The sequence below is a fragment of the Oncorhynchus keta genome, unplaced genomic scaffold (genome assembly GCF_023373465.1).
Source record: "Oncorhynchus keta strain PuntledgeMale-10-30-2019 unplaced genomic scaffold, Oket_V2 Un_scaffold_3208_pilon_pilon, whole genome shotgun sequence".
NCBI lineage: Eukaryota > Metazoa > Chordata > Actinopteri > Salmoniformes > Salmonidae > Oncorhynchus > Oncorhynchus keta.
Genome location: NW_026290915.1, coordinates 84,636 through 109,023, shown reverse-complemented (window position 1 = coordinate 109,023; position 24,388 = coordinate 84,636). Strand labels below are relative to the sequence as shown.

The 24,388-nt window shown below is 46.4% G+C and overlaps 1 protein-coding gene across 1 annotated transcript in view; it reads right to left on the bottom strand.

Annotated features, from left to right (window-relative positions):
- LOC118374591 (unconventional myosin-IXAa-like) overlaps nt 1-24,388 on the bottom strand; it is a 113,019-nt gene that overhangs the window by 47,333 nt on the left and 41,298 nt on the right. The window contains exons 12-17 of the mRNA XM_052515867.1: nt 23,918-24,113; nt 18,324-18,443; nt 15,499-15,574; nt 6,069-6,206; nt 4,495-4,534; nt 4,070-4,192 (exon numbers count right to left, since the gene is read on the bottom strand). Of these exons, the coding sequence (XP_052371827.1) occupies nt 4,070-4,192; nt 4,495-4,534; nt 6,069-6,206; nt 15,499-15,574; nt 18,324-18,443; nt 23,918-24,113 (693 nt within the window). The remainder of the gene's footprint in view (nt 1-4,069; nt 4,193-4,494; nt 4,535-6,068; nt 6,207-15,498; nt 15,575-18,323; nt 18,444-23,917; nt 24,114-24,388) is intronic.

Sequence of the window (24,388 nt, the reverse complement as noted above, 5' to 3'; positions counted from 1 at the left end):
TTTTATAGCAGGGAGGAGTGGTTTTGTTTGTACTGTGTTTTATAGCTTGTTTTGTAGCAGGGAGGAGTGGTTTTGTTGGTGTACTGTGGCTTGTTTTATAGCAGGGAGGAGTGGTTTTGTTGGTGTACTGTGGCTTGTTTTATAGCAGGGAGGAGTGGTTTTGTTGGTGTACTGTGGCTTGTTTTATAGCAGGGAGGAGTACTGTGGCTTGTTTTATAGCAGGGAGGAGTGGTTTTGTTGGTGTACTGTGGCTTGTTTTATAGCAGGGAGGAGTGGTTTTGTTGGTGTACTGTGGCTTGTTTTATAGCAGGGAGGAGTGGTTTTGTTGGTGTACTGTGGCTTGTTTTATAGCAGGGAGGAGTGCTTTTGTTGGTGTACTGTGGCTTGTTTTATAGCAGGGAGGAGTGGTTTTTGTTGGTGTACTGTGGTTGTTTTATAGCAGGGAGAACTGTGGTTTTTATAGCAGGGAGGAGTTTTTGTTGGTGTACTGTGGCTTGTTTTATAGCAGGGAGGAGTGGTTTTGTTGGTGTTGTGTTGTTTTATAGCAGGGAGGAGTGTTTTGTTGGTGTACTGTGGCTTGTTTTATAGCAGGGAGGAGTGGTTTTGTTGGTGTACTGTGGCTTGTTTTATAGCAGGGAGGAGTGGTTTTGTTGGTGTACTGTGGCTTGTTTTATAGCAGGGAGGAGTGGTTTTGTTGGTGTACTGTGGCTTGTTTTATAGCAGGGAGGAGTGGTTTTGTTGGTGTACTGTGGCTTGTTTTATAGCAGGGAGGAGTGGTTTTGTTGGTGTACTGTGGCTTGTTTTATAGCAGGGAGAAGTGGTTTTGTTGGTGTACTGTGGCTTGTTTTATAGCAGGGAGGAGTGGTTTTGTTGGTGTACTGTGGCTTGTTTTATAGCAGGGAGGAGTGGTTTTGTTGGTGTACTGTGGCTTGTTTTATAGCAGGGAGGAGTGGTTTTGTTGGTGTACTGTGGCTTGTTTTATAGCAGGGAGGAGTGGTTTTGTTGGTGTACTGTGGCTTGTTTAATAGCAGGGAGAAGTGCTTTTGTCTGGTGTGAATAAATTGTTGTCATATCTTTATAACCTTTTTAACAACATAATAAAAGACTGTCTCGGATAAAAGGCTAGTGTGTCCTTGGCTGCTGTAGCATGGAGGGTTGGGGTGAGGAGAGAGACGGGTCCTCTTGGGTTCTCTTGCGCCGGACAACAAGAAACAGACTGGGTGAGGTCCATCTGAATGCTTCTTACGAAGCCACTCCTTCGTTGCCCGGGCGGTGTATTTGGGATCATTGTCATGCTGAAAGACCCAGCCACGTTTAATCTTCAATACCCTTGCTGATGGAAGGAGGTTTTCACTCAAAATCTCACGACACATGGCCCCATTCATTCTTTCCTTTACACGGATCAGTCGTCCTGGTCCCTTTGCAGAAAAACAGCCCCAAATCATGATATTTCCACCCCCATGCTTCACAGTAGGCATGGTGTTCTTTGGATGCAACTCAGCATTCTTTGTCCTCCAAACATGACGAGTTGAGTTTTTACCAAAAAGTTATATTTTGGTTTCATCTGACCATATGGCATTCTCCCAATCTTCTTCTGGATCATCCAAATGCTCTCTAGCAAACTTCAGACTGGCCTGGACATGTACTGGCTTAAGCAGGGGGACACGTCTGGCACTGCAGGATTTGAGTGCCTGGCGGCGTAGTGTGTTACTGATGGTAGGCTTTGTTACTTTGGTCCCAGCTCTCTGCATGTCATTCACTAGGTCCCCCCGTGTGGTTCTGGGATTTTTGCTCATTTTAACCCCACGGGGTGAGATCTTGCGTGGAGCCCCAGATCGAGGGAGATTATCAGTGGTCTTGTATGTCTTCCATTTCCTAACAATTGCTCCCACAGTTGATTTCTTCAAACCAAGGTGCTTACCTATTGCAGATTCAGTCTTCCCAGCCTGGTGCAGGTTTACAATTTTGTTTCTGATGTCCTTTGACAGCTCTTTGGTCTTGGCCATAGTGGAGTTTGGAGTGTGACTGTTTGAGGTTGTGGACAGGTGTCTTTTATACTGATAACAAGTTCAAACAGGTGCCATTAATACAGGTAACGAGTGGAGGACAGAGGGACAGAGGAGCATCTTAAAGAAGAAGTTACAGGTCTGTGAGAGCCAGAAATCTTGCTTGTTTGTAGGTGACCAAATACTTATTTTCCACCATAATTTGCAAATTAATTAATTAAAAATCCTACAATGTGATTTTCTTTTCTCATTTTGTCTGTCATAGTTGAAGTGTACCTATGATACAAATTACAGGCCTCTCTCATCTTTTTAAGTGGGAGAACTTACAATTGGTGGCTGACTGAATTTTTTTTTGCCCCACTGTGTGTGTGTGTGTGTGTGTGTGTGTGTGTGTGTGTGTGTGTGTGTGTGTGTGTGTGTGTGTGGCTATTTCGTTGGCCATGAATGCACTCCCCCCCCCACTCCACTCCACTCAGAAGATGAAAGCAATCAGCCACACAACAGGATGTGGGAAGTGATGTCACCACTCGCAGCCTTCTGCCCAGGCTTCCTGCCAGCCAGAGAGGGTTAGAGTACAGGCCAGGGCTAGGGGATATGGGATTGTTGTTGTGGGGGTGGTCACGCCTCTTTACTCTCATACTGCGTCCCAAATGCCCCCCCCACTCCAGGTCCTGGTCAAAACTAGTGCACTATGTAGGGAATAGGGAGTCATTTGGGACTCCTCCTCCCCCACTGTGAGCCAGGAGCAATAGAGACAGCCAGGCATGAGAAAAGACACAACAGAGGAGTTAAGAAAGACAAGATGGTGGGAGGGGATGGAGAGATGATTACGGCTGTGATAAAGGGGATGATCATAACTGAGATGAGTTGACAACGTCCCCTTCTGTTTCATCAGCCTACTCAGCTGCTCTTAGAGAAGCTGGGGACTTCCATATTTAAGTATTTACCTTTACTTTGGCGACTACAAAGTCATTTTTAAACCTAGTTTGAAAGTAACTGTTCTTTCTGGAAGGTGTGCTGCACCATTTCCCCTACATTTTCCCCCAACATAGTCCAGCAATTTGAGTTCAACCAATGAGCATCAGCCCCTTGTCATATGAGACAGCAGGCAAGATGCATAGGATGAACACACAGCAGGGCGAGAGCAATGACGTGTAGCACATATGTGATGTAGTACGCAATTTTCTGGGAACACTTTCGGCTCGTGAGCACTATTTTCCGAACTACTGGCTAAAAAGTATACAAAAGTGCCAGAGAATATTTCTAATATAAAATAGCATATGGGTTTTATTATTTTCTTTTTGACGTGGTGAAATCTGCTCAACTGAGCTGAACATTCATCATCAGGGATTACACTAGTTTCCAAAGTGACAGCGACATGGGGATGTTCTTGACAAGAGATGCTTTTTATGGCCTATTAAAATAGTTATTTTTTCCCACCCAGACATGATGTCATCGTTGTCTTTTGGGAGGGATGATAAAAAGAAAAAGACGTCACAGGCTGGGACCTGACAGTGGGCGGACAGACAGACAGACAGACAGACAAGGTTTTAAAAAGACGTCACAGGCTGGGACCCGACACTGGGCGGGCGGACAGGCGTACAGACAGAGGGAGGAGGTTGTAACAGACAGCTCATGGGACAACACCCAGAGTTCTAGAGAACATCCATTCTGTCAGCTGGACTCAGCTGGTCACTTCCAATACACATCCCAGATACATGTAGCAGAGAGATGTCACCCCTAACCACTGATCTGAGGTCAGTTTTGTATTTTATCCCCTGATACACAGGTGTCAAACTCCAGTCCTCGAGGGCCAGCGGGTCATTGCTCCTCCCTTGCACTTGATTGATCAATTAAGGTCACTGATTAGTTAGGAACTCCCCTCACTTTGTTGTCTAGGTCTTCATGGGCGTAATTGGAGAAGAATTTAAAAGATATAACAAAAACCAGCAGCTTCATGGCCCGCCAGGATTTAAGTTTGGCACCCTTGCCCTAATAGTAAAGGGCATGATTTGGGAAAGATACACTGATCCTAGATGTGTGCCTAAGGGGGACTGACTGACCTGGAACTGAGCGCTGATGCTGGGTGGTTTCTTCTTCTTGTGGAGGTGGAGGAGGGACTTGGTGATGCGGTCGTGCAGCGTCAGGTTGCTGAGATACTTTAGGGACTTGACGTCAAGCAAGTGCTGCGGTAACAGAGAAGAACACACAGCCAGTATGAGTCAGCACTAGTACCATCACTAGCGGTTTAAAAACAAGGTGGCCTAACAAGGTGGCCTAACAAGGTGGCCTAACAAGGTGGCTAACAAGGTGGCCTAACAAGGTGGCCTAACAAGGTGGCTTAACAAGGTGGCTTAACAAGGTGGCTTAACAAGGTGGCTTAACAAGGTGGCTTAACAAGGTGGCCTAACAAGGTGGCCTAACAAGGTGGCTTAACAAGGTGGCTTAACAAGGTGGCTTAACAAGGTGGCTTAACAAGGTGGCTTACCTTTGGAAGACTGGGCTTTGATTTGTAGTTTTTGTTTCTCCTGGTAAAAGAGAGCAGATGGTTTTAGGGACTTAGAAGAATATCTACACTGTGTCTTCTCTACCAGGCCAAAATAGGGCATAAAGAGGAGTGGTGTAGGAGGTTTGAGACAGAAACAGTCAGTCCTGACAGTAACTTAATGAGTGGTGTAGGAGGTCTTAGACAGAAAGTCATTCCTGACAGTAACTTAAGCAGTGCTGGTGGTGGGTGGGTGACCGGTGTTAACTTATTTGGGACTGGGGGGCAGTATTGGGTAGCTTGGATAAAAAGGTGCCCAGAGTAAACTGCCTGCTACTCAGGCCTAAAAGCTAGAATATGCATGTAATTAGTAGATTTGGATAGAAAACACTCTGAAGTTTCTAAAACTGTTTGAACAATGTCTAAGTATAACAGAACTCATATGGCAGGCAAAAACCTGAGAAAAAAATCCAACCAGGAAGTGGGTAATATGAGGTTTGTAGTTTTTCAAGTCATTGCCTATCGAATATACAGTGTCTATGGGGTCATATTGCACTTCCCAAGGCTTCCACTAGATGTCAACAGTCTTTAGAACTTTGTTGGATGCTTCTACTGTGAAGGAGGGGGGAATGAGAGCTGTTTGAGTCAGGGGTCTGGCAGAGTGCCATGAGCTCAGTCTCGCGCGCTCCCATGAGAGTTAGCTGCGTTCCATTGCATTTCTACAGACAAAGGAACTATCCGGTTGAAACATTATTGAAGATTTATGATAAAAACACCCTAAAGATTGATTCTATACTTCGTTTGACATGTTTCTACGAACTGTAATATGACTTTTCGCCTGGACTTGCCTGCGCCTCCTGAGTTTGGATTTGTGTACTAAACGCGCGAACAAAAAGTAGGTATTTGGACATAAATGATAGCCTTTATCGAACAAAACAAACATTTATTGTGGAACTGGGATTCCTGGGAGTGCATTCTGATGAAGTGAAGTGAGTATTTATAATGCTATTTCTGACTTCTGTTGACTCCACAACATGGCGGGTATCTGTATGGCTTGTTTTTTTGTCTGATCGCCATACTCAGATTATTGCATGGTGTGCTTTTTCTGTTAAAAAAAAATGAAATCTGACACAGCGGTTGCATTAAAGAGAAGTGGATCTAAAATTACATGCATAACACTTGTATCTTTTAGCAATGTTTATTATGAGTATTTCTGTAAATTGATGTGGCTCTCTGCAAAATCACCGGAAGTTTTGGAACTACTGAACATAACGCGCCAATGTAAACAGATTTTTGGATATAAATATGAACTTTATCGAACAAAACATGTGTATGTGTTTTTCTGTGACTAGGTGCTGACCTAACATAATTGTTGTGTGCTTTCGTTGTAAAGCCTTTTTGAAAATCAGAAACTGTGCCTGGATTTACAACAAGTTTATCTTTAAAATGGTGTAAAATACTTGGGATTTCTGTTGTTTTGAATTTGGCGCCCTGCAATTTCACTGGCTGTTGGCGAGGTGGAACGTTACCGTCCCGACTATCCCAGAGAGGTTAAACTAAGATGTAGAGTCACTCACATGAGGATGCCGTGGGCTCTCTCCAGGAGCTTGCTGCTGGTGGAGTTGACAAAAATTCCTCCGTCCTCTTCCGTGTTGGACCCGCTGGATGACAGGCGGCTCTGACGCCCACCACGCCCATTCCAGCCCACACCATCCCTGGTTAGGAAGTTTCAAATGATCCACAGTTAAACATATGTCTTGAGAAAATAGAGATTTCATTTTAGCTGGACAACTTGGAAAGAGCTGGGAAAAAGCTTAAATAAGAAAATTCTTGACCAACATTGACTGTATTTCATGTCCTGTAGACATATTAAGCACCACTACAAATGGGATATGCTATCCTAGCCATAGGTTCAGCAGTGTAAAGCCTCAGGCCTCAAGGTAAACCCTGGTCATCCTAGCCAAGTGCCTGAACAAACAGCAGGTTTTTCTAACAACTCAGCGGCTCGGGTCGGTTAACGGTCAACCCCTAACACCAAACCCCTAACACCAACCCCCTAACACCAAACCCCTTAAGCCCTGAGGGTAGGAGTCAGGAGTGAGTGAGTGAGTGAGTGAGTGAGTGAGTGAGTGAGTGAGTGAGTGAGTGAGTGAGTGAGTGAGTGAGTGAGAGAGAGAGAGAGAGAGAGAAAGACACTCCTGAGTAGCCACTGGTAGTTTACTGTGTCAGGACTGGGGAGGAGAAGGAGATCCATCATGGATTCCACCTGGCAAGCCATCAGGACTGGGGAGAAGGATATCCATCATGGATTCCACCCGGCAAGCCATCAGGACTGGGGAGAAGAAAGTAATCTATCATGGATTCCACCCGGCCAGCCATCAGGACTGGGGAGAAGGATATTCATCATGGATTCCACCCGGCAAGCCATCAGGACTGGGGAGAAGGATATCCATCATGGATTCCACCCGGCAAGCCATCAGGACTGGGGAGAAGGATATCCATCATGGATTCCACCCGGTAAGCCATCAGGACTAGGGAGAAGAAGGCCATCTATCATGGATTCCACCCGGCAAGCCATCAGGACTGGGGAGAAGGATATCCATCATGGATTCCACCCGGCAAGCCATCAGGACTGGGGAGAAGAAGGTCATCTATCATGGATTCCACCCGGCCAGCCATCAGGACTGGGGAGAAGGATATCCATCATGGATTCCACCCGGCAAGCCATCAGGACTGGGGAGAAGGATATCCATCATGGATTCCACCCGGTAAGCCATCAGGACTAGGGAGAAGAAGGCCATCTATCATGGATTCCACCCGGCAAGCCATCAGGACTGGGGAGAAGGATATCCATCATGGATTCCACCCGGCAAGCCATCAGGACTGGGGAGAAGAAGGCCATCTATCATGGATTCCACCCGGTAAATCATCAGGACTGGGGAGAAGGCCATCTATCATGGATTCCACCCGGCAAGCCATCAGGACTGGGGAGAAGGTCATCTATCATGGATTCCACCCGGCAAGCCATCAGGACTGGGGAGAAGGTCATCTATCATGGATTCTACCCGGTAAGCCATCAGGACTGGGGAGAAGGTCATCTATCATGGATTCCACCCAGTGAGCCATCCCAGCAGCCAGGGAGGGATGTTTGTTTTCACACTCTGACCCATAATGATTTATACACCACCTCCTACTGGGTCTGTGGCCACACACAACGACACGTTAAACATGGTATCCATGCGGGAGTACATATATAAATGTTACTAATGTGGGGGCTTCGTCTTTCCTTCAAGCAGGACGGGGTCAGAGGTTAGACACGTGTCCATGGGGTGGCATCATGGGTGATAAGTCCAAATAAAATAAAAAAACTATGAACACCAAAGTGTTTATTTGCTAAGTCAGAGTAAAACAACACTGAGGTCTCAAAGTATTTGGCTTTTACGACACAGTCTAGGATCCCATGGTTTTTGTCATATTTTGTGGCTAAACAGAGGGGGGAAAACATGGCATATTTTGCTCTGTTTCGTGCATTCACAGCCAAGAATAGTTTGGACAGTGGAGACAGATTGAAAATAAGACTGAGCATAAATGGCTGTCTCTTGGTTTGGACTTAGCAGGACCTGTTTAGATTTCTCTTCATAGAGGTCATGGAAGAGATCCAAAATACCTACTTTAGCCAAGCTACAGGAAGTAATCAGGTCCAAATTTCATATAAAGAACAGAGTAAATCCTGAAACCCAGTGGTGAGATATACTTCCAATTTAAACAGGCCTCCCAATAAGTTTTGATGATTTAAACTAGAGACCGATAACTCCGTTGACTAGGGAATTACAATTATAGCACTAAAGCAATATAAACAAAATGCCCTGGTGGAAATAAATTAGGTTTCCACCCTGACCACACTTGAGACTAACCCTAGAAATCTGAAAATGAGTAAGAAATGTTTCAGTTGCCAGTTCTGAAATATGGATACTTGTCCCTTTAATAAGGATCCGCTCCTTTATCCAAGTTTCACCTAAAATGACACACCCAAATCTAACTGCCTGTAGCTCAGGACCTGAAGCAAGGATATGCATATTCTTGATACCATTTCAACGGAAACAATTTGAATTTTGTGGAAATGTGATATTAATATGGGAGAATAACACACATTAGATCTGGTAAAAGATAATACAAAGAACAAAACATGCGTTTAAAAATTTTGGTTTTGTACAATCATCTTTGAAATGCAAGAGAAAAGTCATAATGTATTATTCCAGCCAAGGTGCAATTTACATTTTGGCCACTAGATGGCAGCAGTATACGTGCAAAGTTTTAGACTGATCCAATGAACCATTGCATTTCTGTTCAAATGTTTGTATCAGTTTATTAATACATTTTCAAGTTCATAACTGTGCACTCTCCTCAAACAATAGAGCGGTATTATTTTACTGTAATCGCTACTGTAAATTGGACAGTGCAGTTAGATTAACAAGAATTTAAGCTTTCTACCAATATCCTGGGAAATGTCCTGGGAAAAATGTTCTTGTTACTAACAACCTCATGCTAATCGCACTAGCCAATGTAAGCTCAACCGTCCCGTGAGGGACCCAACGATCCTGTAGAGGTTTTTAAACAATGTTCCTCTAATGCTGTGTATGCCACAAGGAGGAACGGCTACATAATATGTTTGTTTTCACAATACCCCTCTGGACCACAGACAGTACTGTAGCGTCCATCTGAGAAGACCCCTACCGAGAGCCAGTATTTACCCGTCTCCTGAAACACATAACTCTGATCTGACATCATGCAGGAAACAGCTGCATGTGGGCTTTAGCACTAACTTAGTAACCCTGAGTGTGTGTGTGTGTGTGCAGGTGTGTGTGTCTGTGTGTCTCCTCCTCCAAATCATATTAGCAGGACTTGTGTAACAGTCCAAGACTTGCCCTCTTGCAACAAAAGCACTGTTCTAAGGGTGGTCTTTTGCCACTTGCTGTATACTGGGGCAGTAATGTCATGGGGTTAATTAGGGGGTATGGGGATCGAGCGGGCAGTAATGTCATGCTACGGGGTTAATTAGGGAGTATGGGACTCGAGGGGGCAATAAAGTACTGTTATGGGGTTAATTAGGGGGTATGGGGATCTAGCGGGCAGTAATGTTATGCTACGGGGTTAATTAGGGGGTATGGGGATCGAGCGGGCAGTAATGTCATGCTACGGGGTTAATTAGGGGTATGGGGCTCGAGGGGGCAATAAAGTACTGTTATGGGGTTAATTAGGGGGTATGGGGATCTAGCGGGCAGTAATGTTATGCTACGGGGTTAATTAGGGGGTATGGGGATCTAGCGGGCAGTAATGTCATGCTATGGGGTTAATTAGAGGGTATGGGGATCTAGGGGGCAGTAATGTCATGCTATGGGGTTAATTAGGGGGTATGAGGCTCTAGGGGGCAGTAATGTCATGTTATGGGGTTAATTAGGGGGTACAGGGCTCAAGGGGGCAGCGGAAGGCGTTATGTGAGTCAGTGCACAATCATTATTTTAAAGCTTTGTTCGATTTTTCTCCAACCCATTGACCAACAACCCTCCTCTTCTGTACTGGGGAGCGTCATTATTAAACAACCCTCCTCTTCTGTACTGGGGAGCATCATTATTAAACAACCCTCCTCTTCTGTACTGGGGAGCATCATTATTAAACAACCCTCCTCTTCTGTACTGGGGAGCATCATTATTAAACAACCCTCCTCTTCTGTACTGGGGAGCATCATTATTAAACAACCCTCCTCTTCTGTACTGGGGAGCATCATTATTAAACAACCCTCTTCTATACTGGGGAGCGTCATTATTAAACAACCCTCCTCTTCTGTACTGGGGAGCGTCATTATTAAACAACCCTCCTCTGTACTGGGGAGCGTCATTATTAAACAACCCTCTTCTGTACTGGGGAGCATCATTATTAAACAACCCTCCTCTGTACTGGGGAGCGTCATTATTAAACAACCCTCCTCTTCTGTACTGGGGAGCATCATTATTAAACAACCCTCTTCTGTACTGGGGAGCGTCATTATTAAACAACCCTCCTCTTCTGTACTGGGGAGCGTCATTATTAAACAACCCTCCTCTTCTGTACTGGGGAGCGTCATTATTAAACAACCCTCCTCTTCTGTACTGGGGAGCGTCATTATTAAACAACCCTCTTCTGTACTGGGGAGCGTCATTATTAAACAACCCTCTTCTGTACTGGGGAGCGTCATTATTAAACAACCCTCCTCTTCTGTACTGGGGAGCGTCATTATTAAACAACCCTCCTCTTCTGTACTGGGGAGCGTCATTATTAAACAACCCTCTCTTCTGTACTGGGGAGCGTCATTATTAAACAACCCTCCTCTTCTGTACTGGGGAGCGTCATTATTAAACAACCCTCTTCTGTACTGGGGAGCGTCATTATTAAACAACCCTCTTCTGTACTGGGGAGCGTCATTATTAAACAACCCTCCTCTTCTGTACTGGGGAGCATCATTATTAAACAACCCTCCTCTTCTGTACTGGGGAGCATCATTATTAAACAACCCTCCTCTTCTGTACTGGGGAGCGTCATTATTAAACAACCCTCTTCTGTACTGGGGAGCGTCATTATTAAACAACCCTCTTCTGTACTGGGGAGCATCATTATTAAACAACCCTCCTCTTCTGTACTGGGGAGCGTCATTATTAAACAACCCTCTTCTGTACTGGGGAGCGTCATTATTAAACAACCCTCCTCTTCTGTACTGGGGAGCGTCATTATTAAACAACCCTCCTCTTCTGTACTGGGGAGCGTCATTATTAAACAACCCTCTTCTGTACTGGGGAGCGTCATTATTAAACAACCCTCCTCTTCTGTACTGGGGAGCATCATTATTAAACAACCCTCCTCTTCTGTACTGGGGAGCGTCATTATTAAACAACCCTCTTCTGTACAGGGGAGCGTCATAATTAAACAACCCTCTTCTGTACTGGGGAGCATCATTATTAAACAACCCTCCTCTTCTGTACTGGGGAGCGTCATTATTAAACAACCCTCTTCTGTACTGGGGAGCGTCATTATTAAACAACCCTCCTCTTCTGTACTGGGGAGCATCATTATTAAACAACCCTCCTCTTCTGTACTGGGGAGCGTCATTATTAAACAACCCTCTTCTGTACTGGGGAGCGTCATTATTAAACAACCCTCTTCTGTACTGGGGAGCATCATTATTAAACAACCCTCCTCTTCTGTACTGGGGAGCGTCATTATTAAACAACCCTCTTCTGTACTGGGGAGCGTCATTATTAAACAACCCTCTTCTGTACTGGGGAGCGTCATTATTAAACAACCCTCTTCTGTACTGGGGAGCGTCATTATTAAACAACCCTCTTCTGTACTGGGGAGCGTCATTATTAAACATCCCTCCTCTTCTGTACTGGGGAGCATCATTATTAAACAACCCTCTCTTCTGTACTGGGGAGCGTCATTATTAAACAACCCTCTTCTGTACTGGGGAGCGTCATTATTAAACAACCCTCTTCTGTACTGGGGAGCATCATTATTAAACAACCCTCCTCTTCTGTACTGGGGAGCGTCATTATTAAACAACCCTCCTCTTCTGTACTGGGGAGCGTCATTATTAAACAACCCTCCTCTTCTGTACTGGGGAGCGTCATTATTAAACAACCCTCCTCTTCTGTACTGGGGAGTGTCATTATTAAACAACCCTCTTCTATACTGGGGAGCGTCATTATTAAACAACCCTCTTCTATACTGGGGAGCGTCATTATTAAACAACCCTCCTCTTCTGTACTGGGGAGCATCATTATTAAACAACCCTCTTCTGTACTGGGGAGCATCATTATTAAACAACCCTCCTCTTCTGTACTGGGGAGCATCATTATTAAACAACCCTCCTCTTCTGTACTGGGGAGCGTCATTATTAAACAACCCTCCTCTTCTGTACTGGGGAGCGTCATTATTAAACAACCCTCTTCTGTACTGGGGAGCATCATTATTAAACAACCCTCCTCTTCTGTACTGGGGAGCGTCATTATTAAACAACCCTCTTCTGTACTGGGGAGCATCATTATTAAACAACCCTCCTCTTCTGTACTGGGGAGCATCATTATTAAACAACCCTCCTCTTCTGTACTGGGGAGCGTCATTATTAAACAACCCTCTTCTGTACTGGGGAGCGTCATTATTAAACAACCCTCCTCTTCTGTACTGGGGAGCATCATTATTAAACAACCCTCCTCTTCTGTACTGGGGAGCATCATTATTAAACAACCCTCCTCTTCTGTACTGGGGAGCGTCATTATTAAACAACCCTCTTCTGTACTGGGGAGCATCATTATTAAACAACCCTCCTCTTCTGTACTGGGGAGCATCATTATTAAACAACCCTCCTCTTCTGTACTGGGGAGCGTCATTATTAAACAACCCTCTTCTGTACTGGGGAGCATCATTATTAAACAACCCTCCTCTTCTGTACTGGGGAGCGTCATTATTAAACAACCCTCTTCTGTACTGGGGAGCGTCATTATTAAACAACCCTCCTCTTCTGTACTGGGGAGCATCATTATTAAACAACCCTCCTCTTCTGTACTGGGGAGCATCATTATTAAACAACCCTCCTCTTCTGTACTGGGGAGCATCATTATTAAACAACCCTCCTCTTCTGTACTGGGGAGCGTCATTATTAAACAACCCTCCTCTTCTGTACTGGGGAGCGTCATTATTAAACAACCCTCCTCTTCTGTACTGGGGAGCATCATTATTAAACAACCCTCCTCTTCTGTACTGGGGAGCATCATTATTAAACAACCCTCCTCTTCTGTACTGGGGAGCATCATTATTAAACAACCCTCCTCTTCTGTACTGGGGAGCATCATTATTAAACAACCCTCCTCTTCTGTACTGGGGAGCGTCATTATTAAACAACCCTCCTCTTCTGTACTGGGGAGCATCATTATTAAACAACCCTCCTCTTCTGTACTGGGGAGCGTCATTATTAAACAACCCTCCTCTTCTGTACTGGGGAGCATCATTATTAAACAACCCTCCTCTTCTGTACTGGGGAGCGTCATTATTAAACAACCCTCTTCTGTACTGGGGAGCATCATTATTAAACAACCCTCTTCTGTACTGGGGAGCGTCATTATTAAACAACCCTCCTCTGTACTGGGGAGCGTCATTATTAAACAACCCTCTTCTGTACTGGGGAGCATCATTATTAAACAACCCTCCTCTTCTGTACTGGGGAGCATCATTATTAAACAACCCTCCTCTTCTGTACTGGGGAGCATCATTATTAAACAACCCTCCTCTTCTGTACTGGGGAGCATCATTATTAAACAACCCTCCTCTTCTGTACTGGGGAGCTTCATTATTAAACAACCCTCCTCTTCTGTACTGGGGAGCGTCATTATTAAACAACCCTCCTCTTCTGTACTGGGGAGCGTCATTATTAAACAACCCTCTTCTGTACTGGGGAGCATCATTATTAAACAACCCTCCTCTTCTGTACTGGGGAGCATCATTATTAAACAACCCTCCTCTTCTGTACTGGGTGAGTTGGTTATTGAAACATCCTCTTCTAGTACTGTGGGGGCTGTGCTTTTAAACAACCCTTATATCCTTCTGTTTCATTATTAAACCCCTGTCTCTGATGGGGCCACATTATTCCTGACAACCCTCCTCTGTAGGGGAGCATATTTATGCTGCTCCTTATGTACTGGGGAGCTCATTATTAAACAACCCTGTTAAATATCTGGGAGTCACAACCTGTCCTTCGGTGTTGTGTGAATTTAAAAGGGAGCGTTCTCTATTAAACAACCTTCTCTTCTTTCTGGGGAGCTCTTATTAAACAACCCTCCCATTCCCCAGGGGACTACCTGATTAAATGACTCCTTTCTGTACTGTCCACCTGGCCATGCTGCTGCTCCATTATTAAACAACCCTCCTCTTCTGTTTCAACTGGCCTGGGCTTCTACTGGGGAGCCATTATCCCAACCCTCTTTCTGACATGAGGAGCTCATTGCTGTCCCCAACCCTCCACCTTCTGTCCTGGGGAGCTCCAGTTTAAACAACCCTGCCTCTTCTGTACTGGGGGGTCATTATTAAACATTTCATCTGTACTGGGAGCGTTTATTAAACAACCCTGTTAAATTATTAAACAACCCTCCTCTTCTGTACTGGGGAGCATCATTAAAACAACCTCCTCTTCTGTACTGGGGACCTCATTATTAAACAACCCCCTCTGACTGATGGCTCATTGCTGTCCCCTCCACCTGTACTGGGGCTGCTCATTTTAAACAACCCTGCCTCTTATTATTCTGACCCTCTTCTGTATGGGGTCATTTATTAAACATTTGAACATCTTGGTCATGTTCATGTATTAAACAACCCTACCTCTTCTGTAGAACCCCAAACAACCCTCCTCTCTGTACTGGTTTCTTCCTAGGTTTTGGCCTCTTCTGTACTGGGAGCGTCATTATTAAACAACCCTCCTCTTCTGTACTGGGGACCTCATTGTTTAAACAACCCTCCTCTTTTAGTACTGGGGAGCTGTCATTATTAAACAACCCTCTCTTCTGTACTGGGGGCTCATTATTAAACAACCCTGAAACAACCCTCCTCTTCTGTACTGGGGAGCATCATTATTAAACAACCCTCCTCTTCTGTACTGGGGAGCGTCATTATTAAACAACCCTCCTCTTCTGTACTGGGGAGCGTCATTATTAAACAACCCTCCTCTGTACTGGGGAGCGTCACTGCCCTGGAAACTCTGGAGTGTGTTCAGCAAAGACGCTCCTTAGTACAGAATCATCAACATTTGAGTCATTTAGCAAACACTCTTATCCAGAGCGACTTACAGGAGAAGGGCACATCTCACATTTTTCACCTAGTCGGCCCAGGGATTCAAACCAGCAACCTTTTGGTTATTGGTCCAATGCTGTTAACCGCTAGGCTTCAACATATCTCAGCATACACCGTACAGTACACAGCTGGTCTTACCGTGGAGATTTCTCGTTGAGCGTGTTGCTGCCCTGCAGGTCCGACAGCGGTGTTCGTAGACTCTTCCTGACCACACCTGAGCCGGGAGAGACAGGGAAGGAGGAGAACACAACAAGGTAAGAGGACACGCAAAGATGGACCAGGCCAAACCCAGACCAGAACAATACCAGTTCTAACTCAGTGGACAGAACTGGGCTGTTTCTGGTTGTAATGATGTCATAATGACAGTTACATGTATCCAAATGTCTGATTTAAAATCGGGTTATATAGTGCTAAAAATAATGGAGGTTAACAGTGAGTTTGGCTGTTAGCGTGGTTGTGAGAATTATGGAAGTCTGGAAGATCCACTTTGGAAGCGTTACTCAGTTTAGTTTGGACTAATGACTAACAAAGGTTTTAGTTCACTGTATGGACAAACACTTAAAGACAGTTATTGGAAACATGCCTTTTATAATTGGGAAGGTCCAACACTAAGAACCACGATTCTAACTCCCCAAAAACCAAATGTTTATATTAAACCCATGATTCATCCTGATATTCCAAGAAACATCTATTTTCTCAGAAGATGGTATTCTATGAAGAATTGCATGACGATATACATGAGGGGAGAATCTATGACTTTGTGGTCAAATATCCAAACATGCCAAATATAATTGAGCTGAATTGTTGCATTTAAAAGAACAATGGATGCTTCTGGATCATGTTTAAATGAACCATTGTAGCTCTGAAGCCAAAATATACATACACTCAATTCAGAGGCACCTATTTGAGTGAGATATTGTTGGCCTCCAATGGGAGAAAAAAATGGTTTTGTCAGGAAAGCATTTTTCTATAACTGTGACGGCTGTGTTTTTGGCAGCTGTGCGGTTTCCCTCAATCTGATTGGCTTATGACAGTTGGCAGAGGAGATGATGTAATCCATACACCAACATTCCATCTTCACGTTGTGAAACCTCTGCCAATCACACACAGTGAGAGAAAACAGAGCATCTAGAAAGCATCCCATCACTGAGAAAGTGATTTGAAGTGAACTACATTCTGGCGACTCATTTCAGACTGGTTCAAGGCTGTATGCTATTTGGTTTTCAGTATCATCAGTATGTTCTGCTATATCCGGCGCTGTTGAAGGGTAAAACAGAAGAAAAAACAGTTGGCTACAAGCTCTTAAAAACTGTGCTTGGTGTGGACTTGATGTTGAACAACCTTGTGTATTTTTTTAGAACACTTGAAGAGGGATATTATTGAAAAACCCTGAAGAATGTGTTATTTTTTCTAGAACAATTGAGTGATATTATTGGTTTGTGTGTGAATAGGTTACTTAGATTTACATGAGGGTGAGATGGAGGGACGGAAACCCCTCCAACCCAACCCCCATCCCTTACATGGACACTCTACCCGTCCAGATCGGCCCCTAGACCCTACCCGTCCAGATCGGCCCCTAGACCCTACCCGTCCAGATCGGCCCCTAGACCCTACCCGTCCAGATCGGCCCCTAGACCCTACCCGTCCAGATCGGCCCCTGACCCTACCCGTCCAGATCGGCCCCTCGGCCCCAGATCGTAGACCCTACCCGTCCAGATCGGCCCCTAGACCCTACCCGTCCAGATCGGCCCCTAGACCCTACCCGTCCAGATCGGCCCCTAGACCCTACCCGTCCAGATCGGCCCCTAGACCCTACCCGTCCAGATCGGCCCCTAGACCCTACCCGTCCAGATCGGCCCCTAGACCCTACCCGTCCAGATCGGCCCCTAGACCCTACCCGTCCAGATCGGCCCCTAGACCCTACCCGTCCAGATCGGCCCCTCGACCCTACCCGTCCAGATCGGCCCCTCGACCCTACCCGTCCAGATCGGCCCCTAGACCCTACCCGTCCAGATCGGCCCCTCGACCCTACCCGTCCAGATCGGCCCCTCGACCCTACCCGTCCAGATCGGCCCCTAGACCCTACCCGTCCAGATCGGCCCCTAGACCCTACCCGTCCAGATCGGCCCCTAGACCCTACCTGTGGGCACTTCAAGTAGATCTGAGATGATTGAAATATGGTAACAGGATAAGCATAAACAAACAATATGGTAATAGCACAACCATGCCCTCTGATAGGCTAGATGTTCTCTATATTTCATTTAGAGGTGTGTCTGTGTGTTGTGGGGGGGTGCAGACTAGTGACATGGTGGACCAGTGAGTTGACCCTTGATCTACGTCCCTGAGCAGGTACCAGGGCAGGGTAACAGGCCAGGGCCACCAGGGCAACAACACTGCATGTGTCTGTGGTGTTACTGTGTCTTACCCCAGACCACAGCTTGGATTAAACAGGAAGTTAGAGTGCCTGTCACCATGCTAACAGGACCGTTCAGTGCTGGGTCGCCCCACAAACACAGAGTTAGTGAGAAGGTGTGGGGGGGGACGAGCATAGGCACATACTAGATCACATGCAAGACTGGCTGTTAAGACACATACAGGTGCATGCAGAGATTGGGGGAGGGGGAGAGGAGACCAACAAGCATCTAATTTAATGGAAGGATGAATAGAAACATTATGCCTTCTTGGTTCACCTACTAAATATCTGGACAGTACAGGTGGATGACAAATGCTGTGGAACTAAACTAATGATTTTAATGAAGGGTAAACAAGAGATCTTGGGGTTTTAAATTAGTTCCCCCTCACAAAAATGATATCAAAAGAATGCTATAATTCAACTCCATCACAATGTTTATTTACTAAAATGTCTCTGGTCTGATGCTGTTGGTCTACCTCACCCCTACGGTTACCCCTCACAGTTGCATGAGCGTGAGGAGAGAGGGGTATTGTGGGAAATGCAGTCTTACTGTGCTTCTCCTCTTTGCACCTCTGCAGGATCTCTAAACTTCTCTGATGCACAGGGTGATGCAGAAAGCTAAAACTATCCACACTGCACAAAAGTGCACAGGGAGCAGCGGCATCATGCCCTTGGGAAGCAAAACAAAACAGAAGAAAACAACAAATAAAGAAAGAAAGAGAAAAAGACAGATTAGACAGCAGGAAGAATGAAGAGCAGCAGACTACAAGAGAGATACCTGCCAGACGTTCAGGAGAGAGGATATACACTACATTCAAACTGCAGTTGGGGTCAGAGGTGGGATCTGTTGTGGTTCTAGGAGGGTGAGTTTGACTAACGGTGACAGAGTTAACCTGCAGGCCATTTCCCCTCCTTCACACGGTGTCAGCTTTAGGAGATCATGTCACCAGTGATGGCCTCTTTGACAGTGTTACATTTACATTTGGAGTGAGCGCATTTCTGAATGAGTAATCAAGAATTTGAACGTTGAGTCATTTTTCTGACACACATTTCCGTCAATTGGTATGGGGCCCCTGCAGTTGGTATTGACGCTCATAAGGAAATGAATCAATGTCTTTACTGCTTTGTCAGCATGGAAGCTAGAAGTTACACTATGTTAAAGTGTGTTTAGGAATCAAGGAGTATACAGTTCATATGGCTGAATCACAATGTCAATGTGTCTATGTTCAGTGCAGGCAGACAAGAAGTAGCACCACTGTAGACTAAAGGGTTGAGGGACAGAAGGCACCACTGTAGACTAAAGGGTTGAGGGACAGAAGGCACCACTGTAGAGTAAAGGGTTGAGGGACAGAAGGCACCACTGTAGACTAAAGGGTTGAGGGACAGAAGGCACCACTGTAGACTAAAGGGTTGAGGGACAGAAGGCACCACTGTAGACTAAAGGGTTGAGGGACAGAAGGCACCACTGTAGACTAAAGGGTTGAGGGACAGAAGGCACCACTGTAGACTAAAGGGTTGAGGGACAGAAGGCACCACTGTAGACTAAAGGGTTGAGGGACAGAAGGCACCACTGTAGACTAAAGGGTTGAGGGACAGAAGGCACCACTGTAGACTAAAGGGTTGAGGGACAGAAGGCACCACTGTAGACTAAAGGGTTGAGGGACAGAAGGCACCACTGTAGACTAAAGGGTTGAGGGACAGAAGGCACCACTGTAGACTAAAGGGTTGAGGGACAGAAGGCACCACTGTAGACTAAAGGGTTGAGGGACAGAAGGCACCACTGTAGACTAAAGGGTTGAGGGACAGAAGGCACCACTGTAGACTAAAGGGTTGAGGGACAGAAGGCACCACTGTAGACTAAAGGGTTGAGGGACAGAAGGCACCACTGTAGACTAAAGGGTTGAGGGACAGAAGGCACCACTGTAGACTAAAGGGTTGAGGGACAGAAGGCACCACTGTAGACTAAAGGGTTGAGGGACAGAAGGCACCACTGTAGACTAAAGGGTTGAGGGACAGAAGGCACCACTGTAGACTAAAGGGTTGAGGGACAGAAGGCACCACTGTAGACTAAAGGGTTGAGGGACAGAAGGCACCACTGTAGACTAAAGGGTTGAGGGACAGAAGGCACCACTGTAGACTAAAGGGTTGAGGGACAGAAGGCACCACTGTAGACTAAAGGGTTGAGGGACAGAAGGCACCACTGTAGACTAAAGGGTTGAGGGACAGAAGGCACCACTGTAGACTAAAGGGTTGAGGGACAGAAGACACCACTGTAGACTAAAGGGTTGAGGGACAGAAGGCACCACTGTAGACTAAAGGGTTGAGGGACAGAAGGCACCACTGTAGACTAAAGGGTTGAGGGACAGAAGGCACCACTGTAGACTAAAGGGTTGAGGGACAGAAGACACCACTGTAGACTAAAGGGTTGAGGGACAGAAGGCACCACTGTAGACTAAAGGGTTGAGGGACAGAAGGCACCACTGTAGACTAAAGGGTTGAGGGACAGAAGGCACCACTGTAGACTAAAGGGTTGAGGGACAGAAGGCACCACTGTAGACTAAAGGGTTGAGGGACAGAAGGCACCACTGTAGACTAAAGGGTTGAGGGACAGAAGGCACCACTGTAGACTAAAGGGTTGAGGGACAGAAGGCACCACTGTAGACTAAAGGGTTGAGGGACAGAAGGCACCACTGTAGACTAAAGGGTTGAGGGACAGAAGGCACCACTGTAGACTAAGGGTTGAGGGACAGAAGGCACCACTGTAGACTAAAGGGTTGAGGGACAGAAGGCACCACTGTAGACTAAAGGGTTGAGGGACAGAAGGCACCACTGTAGACTAAAAGGGTTGAGGGACAGAAGGCACCACTGTAGACTAAAGGGTTGAGGGACAGAAGGCACCACTGTAGACTAAAGGGTTGAGGGACAGAAGGCACCACTGTAGACTAAAGGGTTGAGGGACAGAAGGCACCACTGTAGACTAAAGGGTTGAGGGACAGAAGGCACCACTGTAGACTAAAGGGTTGAGGGACAGAAGGCACCACTGTAGACTAAAGGGTTGAGGGACAGAAGGCACCACTGTAGACTAAAGGGTTGAGGGACAGAAGGCACCACTGTAGACTAAAGGGTTGAGGGACAGAAGGCACCACTGTAGACTAAAGGGTTGAGGGACAGAAGGCACCACTGTAGACTAAAGGGTTGAGGGACAGAAGGCACCACTGTAGACTAAAGGGTTGGGGACAGAAGGCACCACTGTAGACTAAAGGGTTGAGGGACAGAAGGCACCACTGTAGACTAAAGGGTTGAGGGACAGAAGGCACCACTGTAGACTAAAGGGTTGAGGGACAGAAGGCACCACTGTAGACTAAAGGGTTGAGGGACAGAAGACACCACTGTAGACTAAAGGGTTGAGGGACATTTGGCACCACTGTAGACTAAAGGGTTGAGGGACAGAAGGCACCACTGTAGACTAAAGGGTTGAGGGACAGAAGGCACCACTGTAGACTAAAGGGTTGAGGGACAGAAGGCACCACTGTAGACTAAAGGGTTGAGGGACAGAAGGCACCACTGTAGACTAAAGGGTTGAGGGACAGAAGGCACCACTGTAGACTAAAGGGTTGAGGGACAGAAGGCACCACTGTAGACTAAAGGGTTGAGGGACAGAAGGCACCACTGTAGACTAAAGGGTTGAGGGACAGAAGACACCACTGTAGACTAAAGGGTTGAGGGACAGAAGGCACCACTGTAGACTAAAGGGTTGAGGGACAGAAGGCACCACTGTAGACTAAAGGGTTGAGGGACAGAAGGCACCACTGTAGACTAAAGGGTTGAGGGACAGAAGGCACCACTGTAGACTAAAGGGTTGAGGGACAGAAGGCACCACTGTAGACTAAAGGGTTGAGGGACAGAAGGCACCACTGTAGACTAAAGGGTTGAGGGACAGAAGGCACCACTGTAGACTAAAGGGTTGAGGGACAGAAGACACCACTGTAGACTAAAGGGATGAGGGACAGAAGACACCACTGTAGACTAACGGGTTGAGGGACATTTGGCACCACTGTAGACTAAAGGGATGAGGGACAGAAGGCACCACTGTAGACTAAAGGGTTGAGGGACAGAAGACACCACTGTAGACTAACGGGTTGAGGGACATTTGGCACCACTGTAGACTAAAGGGTTGAGGGACAGAAGACACCACTGTAGACTAAAGGGTTGAGGGACAGAAGACACCACTGTAGACTAAAGGGTTGAGGGACAGAAGGCACCACTGTAGACTAAAGGGTTGAGGGACAGAAGGCACCACTGTAGACTAAAGGGTTGAGGGACAGAAGGCACCACTGTAGACTAAAGGGTTGAGGGACAGAAGGCACCACTGTAGACTAAAGGGTTGAGGGACAGAAGACACCACTGTAGACTAAAGGGTTGAGGGACAGAAGGCACCACTGTAGACTAAAGGGTTGAGGGACAGAAGGCACCACTGTAGACTAAAGGGTTGAGGGACAGAAGGCACCACTGTAGACTAAAGGGTTGAGGGACAGAAGGCACCACTGTAGACTAAAGGGTTGAGGGACAGAAGGCACACCACTGTAGACTAAAGGGTTGAGGGACAGAAGGCACCACTGTAGACTAAAGGGTTGAGGGACAGAAGGCACCACTGTAGACTAAAGGGTTGAGGGACAGAAGGCACCACTGTAGACTAAAGGGTTGAGGGACAGAAGGCACCACTGTAGACTAAAGGGTTGAGGGACAGAAGGCACCACTGTAGACTAAAGGGATGAGGGACAGAAGGCACCACTGTAGACTAAAGGGTTGAGGGACAGAAGGCACCACTGTAGACTAAAGGGTTGAGGGACAGAAGGCACCACTGTAGACTAAAGGGTTGAGGGACAGAAGGCACCACTGTAGACTAAAGGGTTGAGGGACAGAAGGCACCACTGTAGACTAAAGGGTTGAGGGTCAGAAGGCACCACTGTAGACTAAAGGGTTGAGGGACAGAAGGCAGTCATATAGAGTGGAAGCTAGCAGAGCTAGCTACTGAATGCAGGACAGTACTACCAGCACTAGGCACACACACTACAGTATACAAACTGAGGGGGGGTATGGGACACAGCCTGAGTCCTGGCTGCACTGGGGTCCACACGCACAGACACACGCCTCATAATATACAGCTACATAACTTCTGTATGCCTTATGACTGGTGTACTTGAATTAAAGGGACATTTCATAATGTTTCAACTCCATCATCTACAGCACCACGTGTGAAAATGATGCGTGTTTATGTTTCTTGTAGTAAAAAATTTAGCAATATTTTTTTTTCTCCAATGACATCATTGGCGTGCATCATTTTAACCAATTATGAGTAAGCATTTCCTTCTAATTGCTTACTAATTGTCTACTAAGGCTTGATTAAAAATAACAGGCAATGCCTACCCATAACTGGTTAAAATCCGAATCATTGCTGTGCATCATTTCTCCCTCAAAAAAAATGTCCTTGAGAGGAGGGGAAATGTGCAATATTCACATATGTTGATGTTTGGGTAGTGCTGGAGAGGATGAATATGAAGTAAAAAATATATATACATTTCCCTTTAAAAAGGAGCCTAAAGGGGGAAAAGGACCCAGGAACTAACAGGGGGAAAAGGGACCCAGGAGCCTAAAGGGGGGAAAAGGACCCAGGAGCCTAAAGGGGGAAAAAGGACCCAGGAGCCTAAAGGGGGGAAAAGGACCCAGGAGCCTAAAGGGGGGAAAAGGACCCAGGAGCCTAAAGGGGGAAAAGGACCCAGGAGCCTAAAGGGGGAAAAAGGACCCAGGAGCCTAAAGGGGGAAAAAGGACCCAGGAGCCTAAAGGGGGAAAAAGGACCCAGGAGCCTAAAGGGGGAAAAAGGACCCAGGAGCCTAAAGGGGGAAAAAGGACCCAGGAGCCTAAAGGGGGGAAAAGGACCCAGGAGCCTAAAGGGGGAAAAAGGACCCAGGAGCCTAAAGGGGGAAAAAGGACCCAGGAGCCTAAAGGGGGAAAAAGGACCCAGGAGCCTAAAGGGGGAAAAGGACCCAGGAGCCTAAAGGGGGAAAAAGGACCCAGGAGCCTAAAGGGGGAAAAGGACCCAGGAGCCTAAAGGGGGAAAAGGACCCAGTGTGCAGCACACTCACCAGTCTTCCTGTGTACATGTCTCTTCCCAGACTCCCTGAAGGCCACCATGGCTCTGAAGAAGGCTCTGAGGACAGCCCAGCGGAAGGTGGCTGGGGGGTCGATGCCCATCAGGCCACAGATGAAGGCGTTTTTGCTGCTCTTCAGTAGGGCCACGATGTCCGGACGCATATGGTCCGTATTCTTCTCCCGGAAGTCCTGTGTGGGGATACGTGAGTGTGATAGAGAGACAGAGATAAAAAGAGAGTGTGCGTGAGAGTGGGAGAAAGAGAGAGGGAGAACAAGGGAGAGAGTGTACGTGTAAGAGAGAGAGAGGAGAGAGAGAGACAGAGAAAGGGAGAGAGTATGGGTGCGTGAGAGAGAAAGAGCGAGAGAATAGCTAAGCATTGCACTCAGTTCACCGTACACATAAGCTCAGCTTCAATTCATCTTTCAGCTTTTAATTTCCTCTCTAGTGAGACTTTCATTGGAAC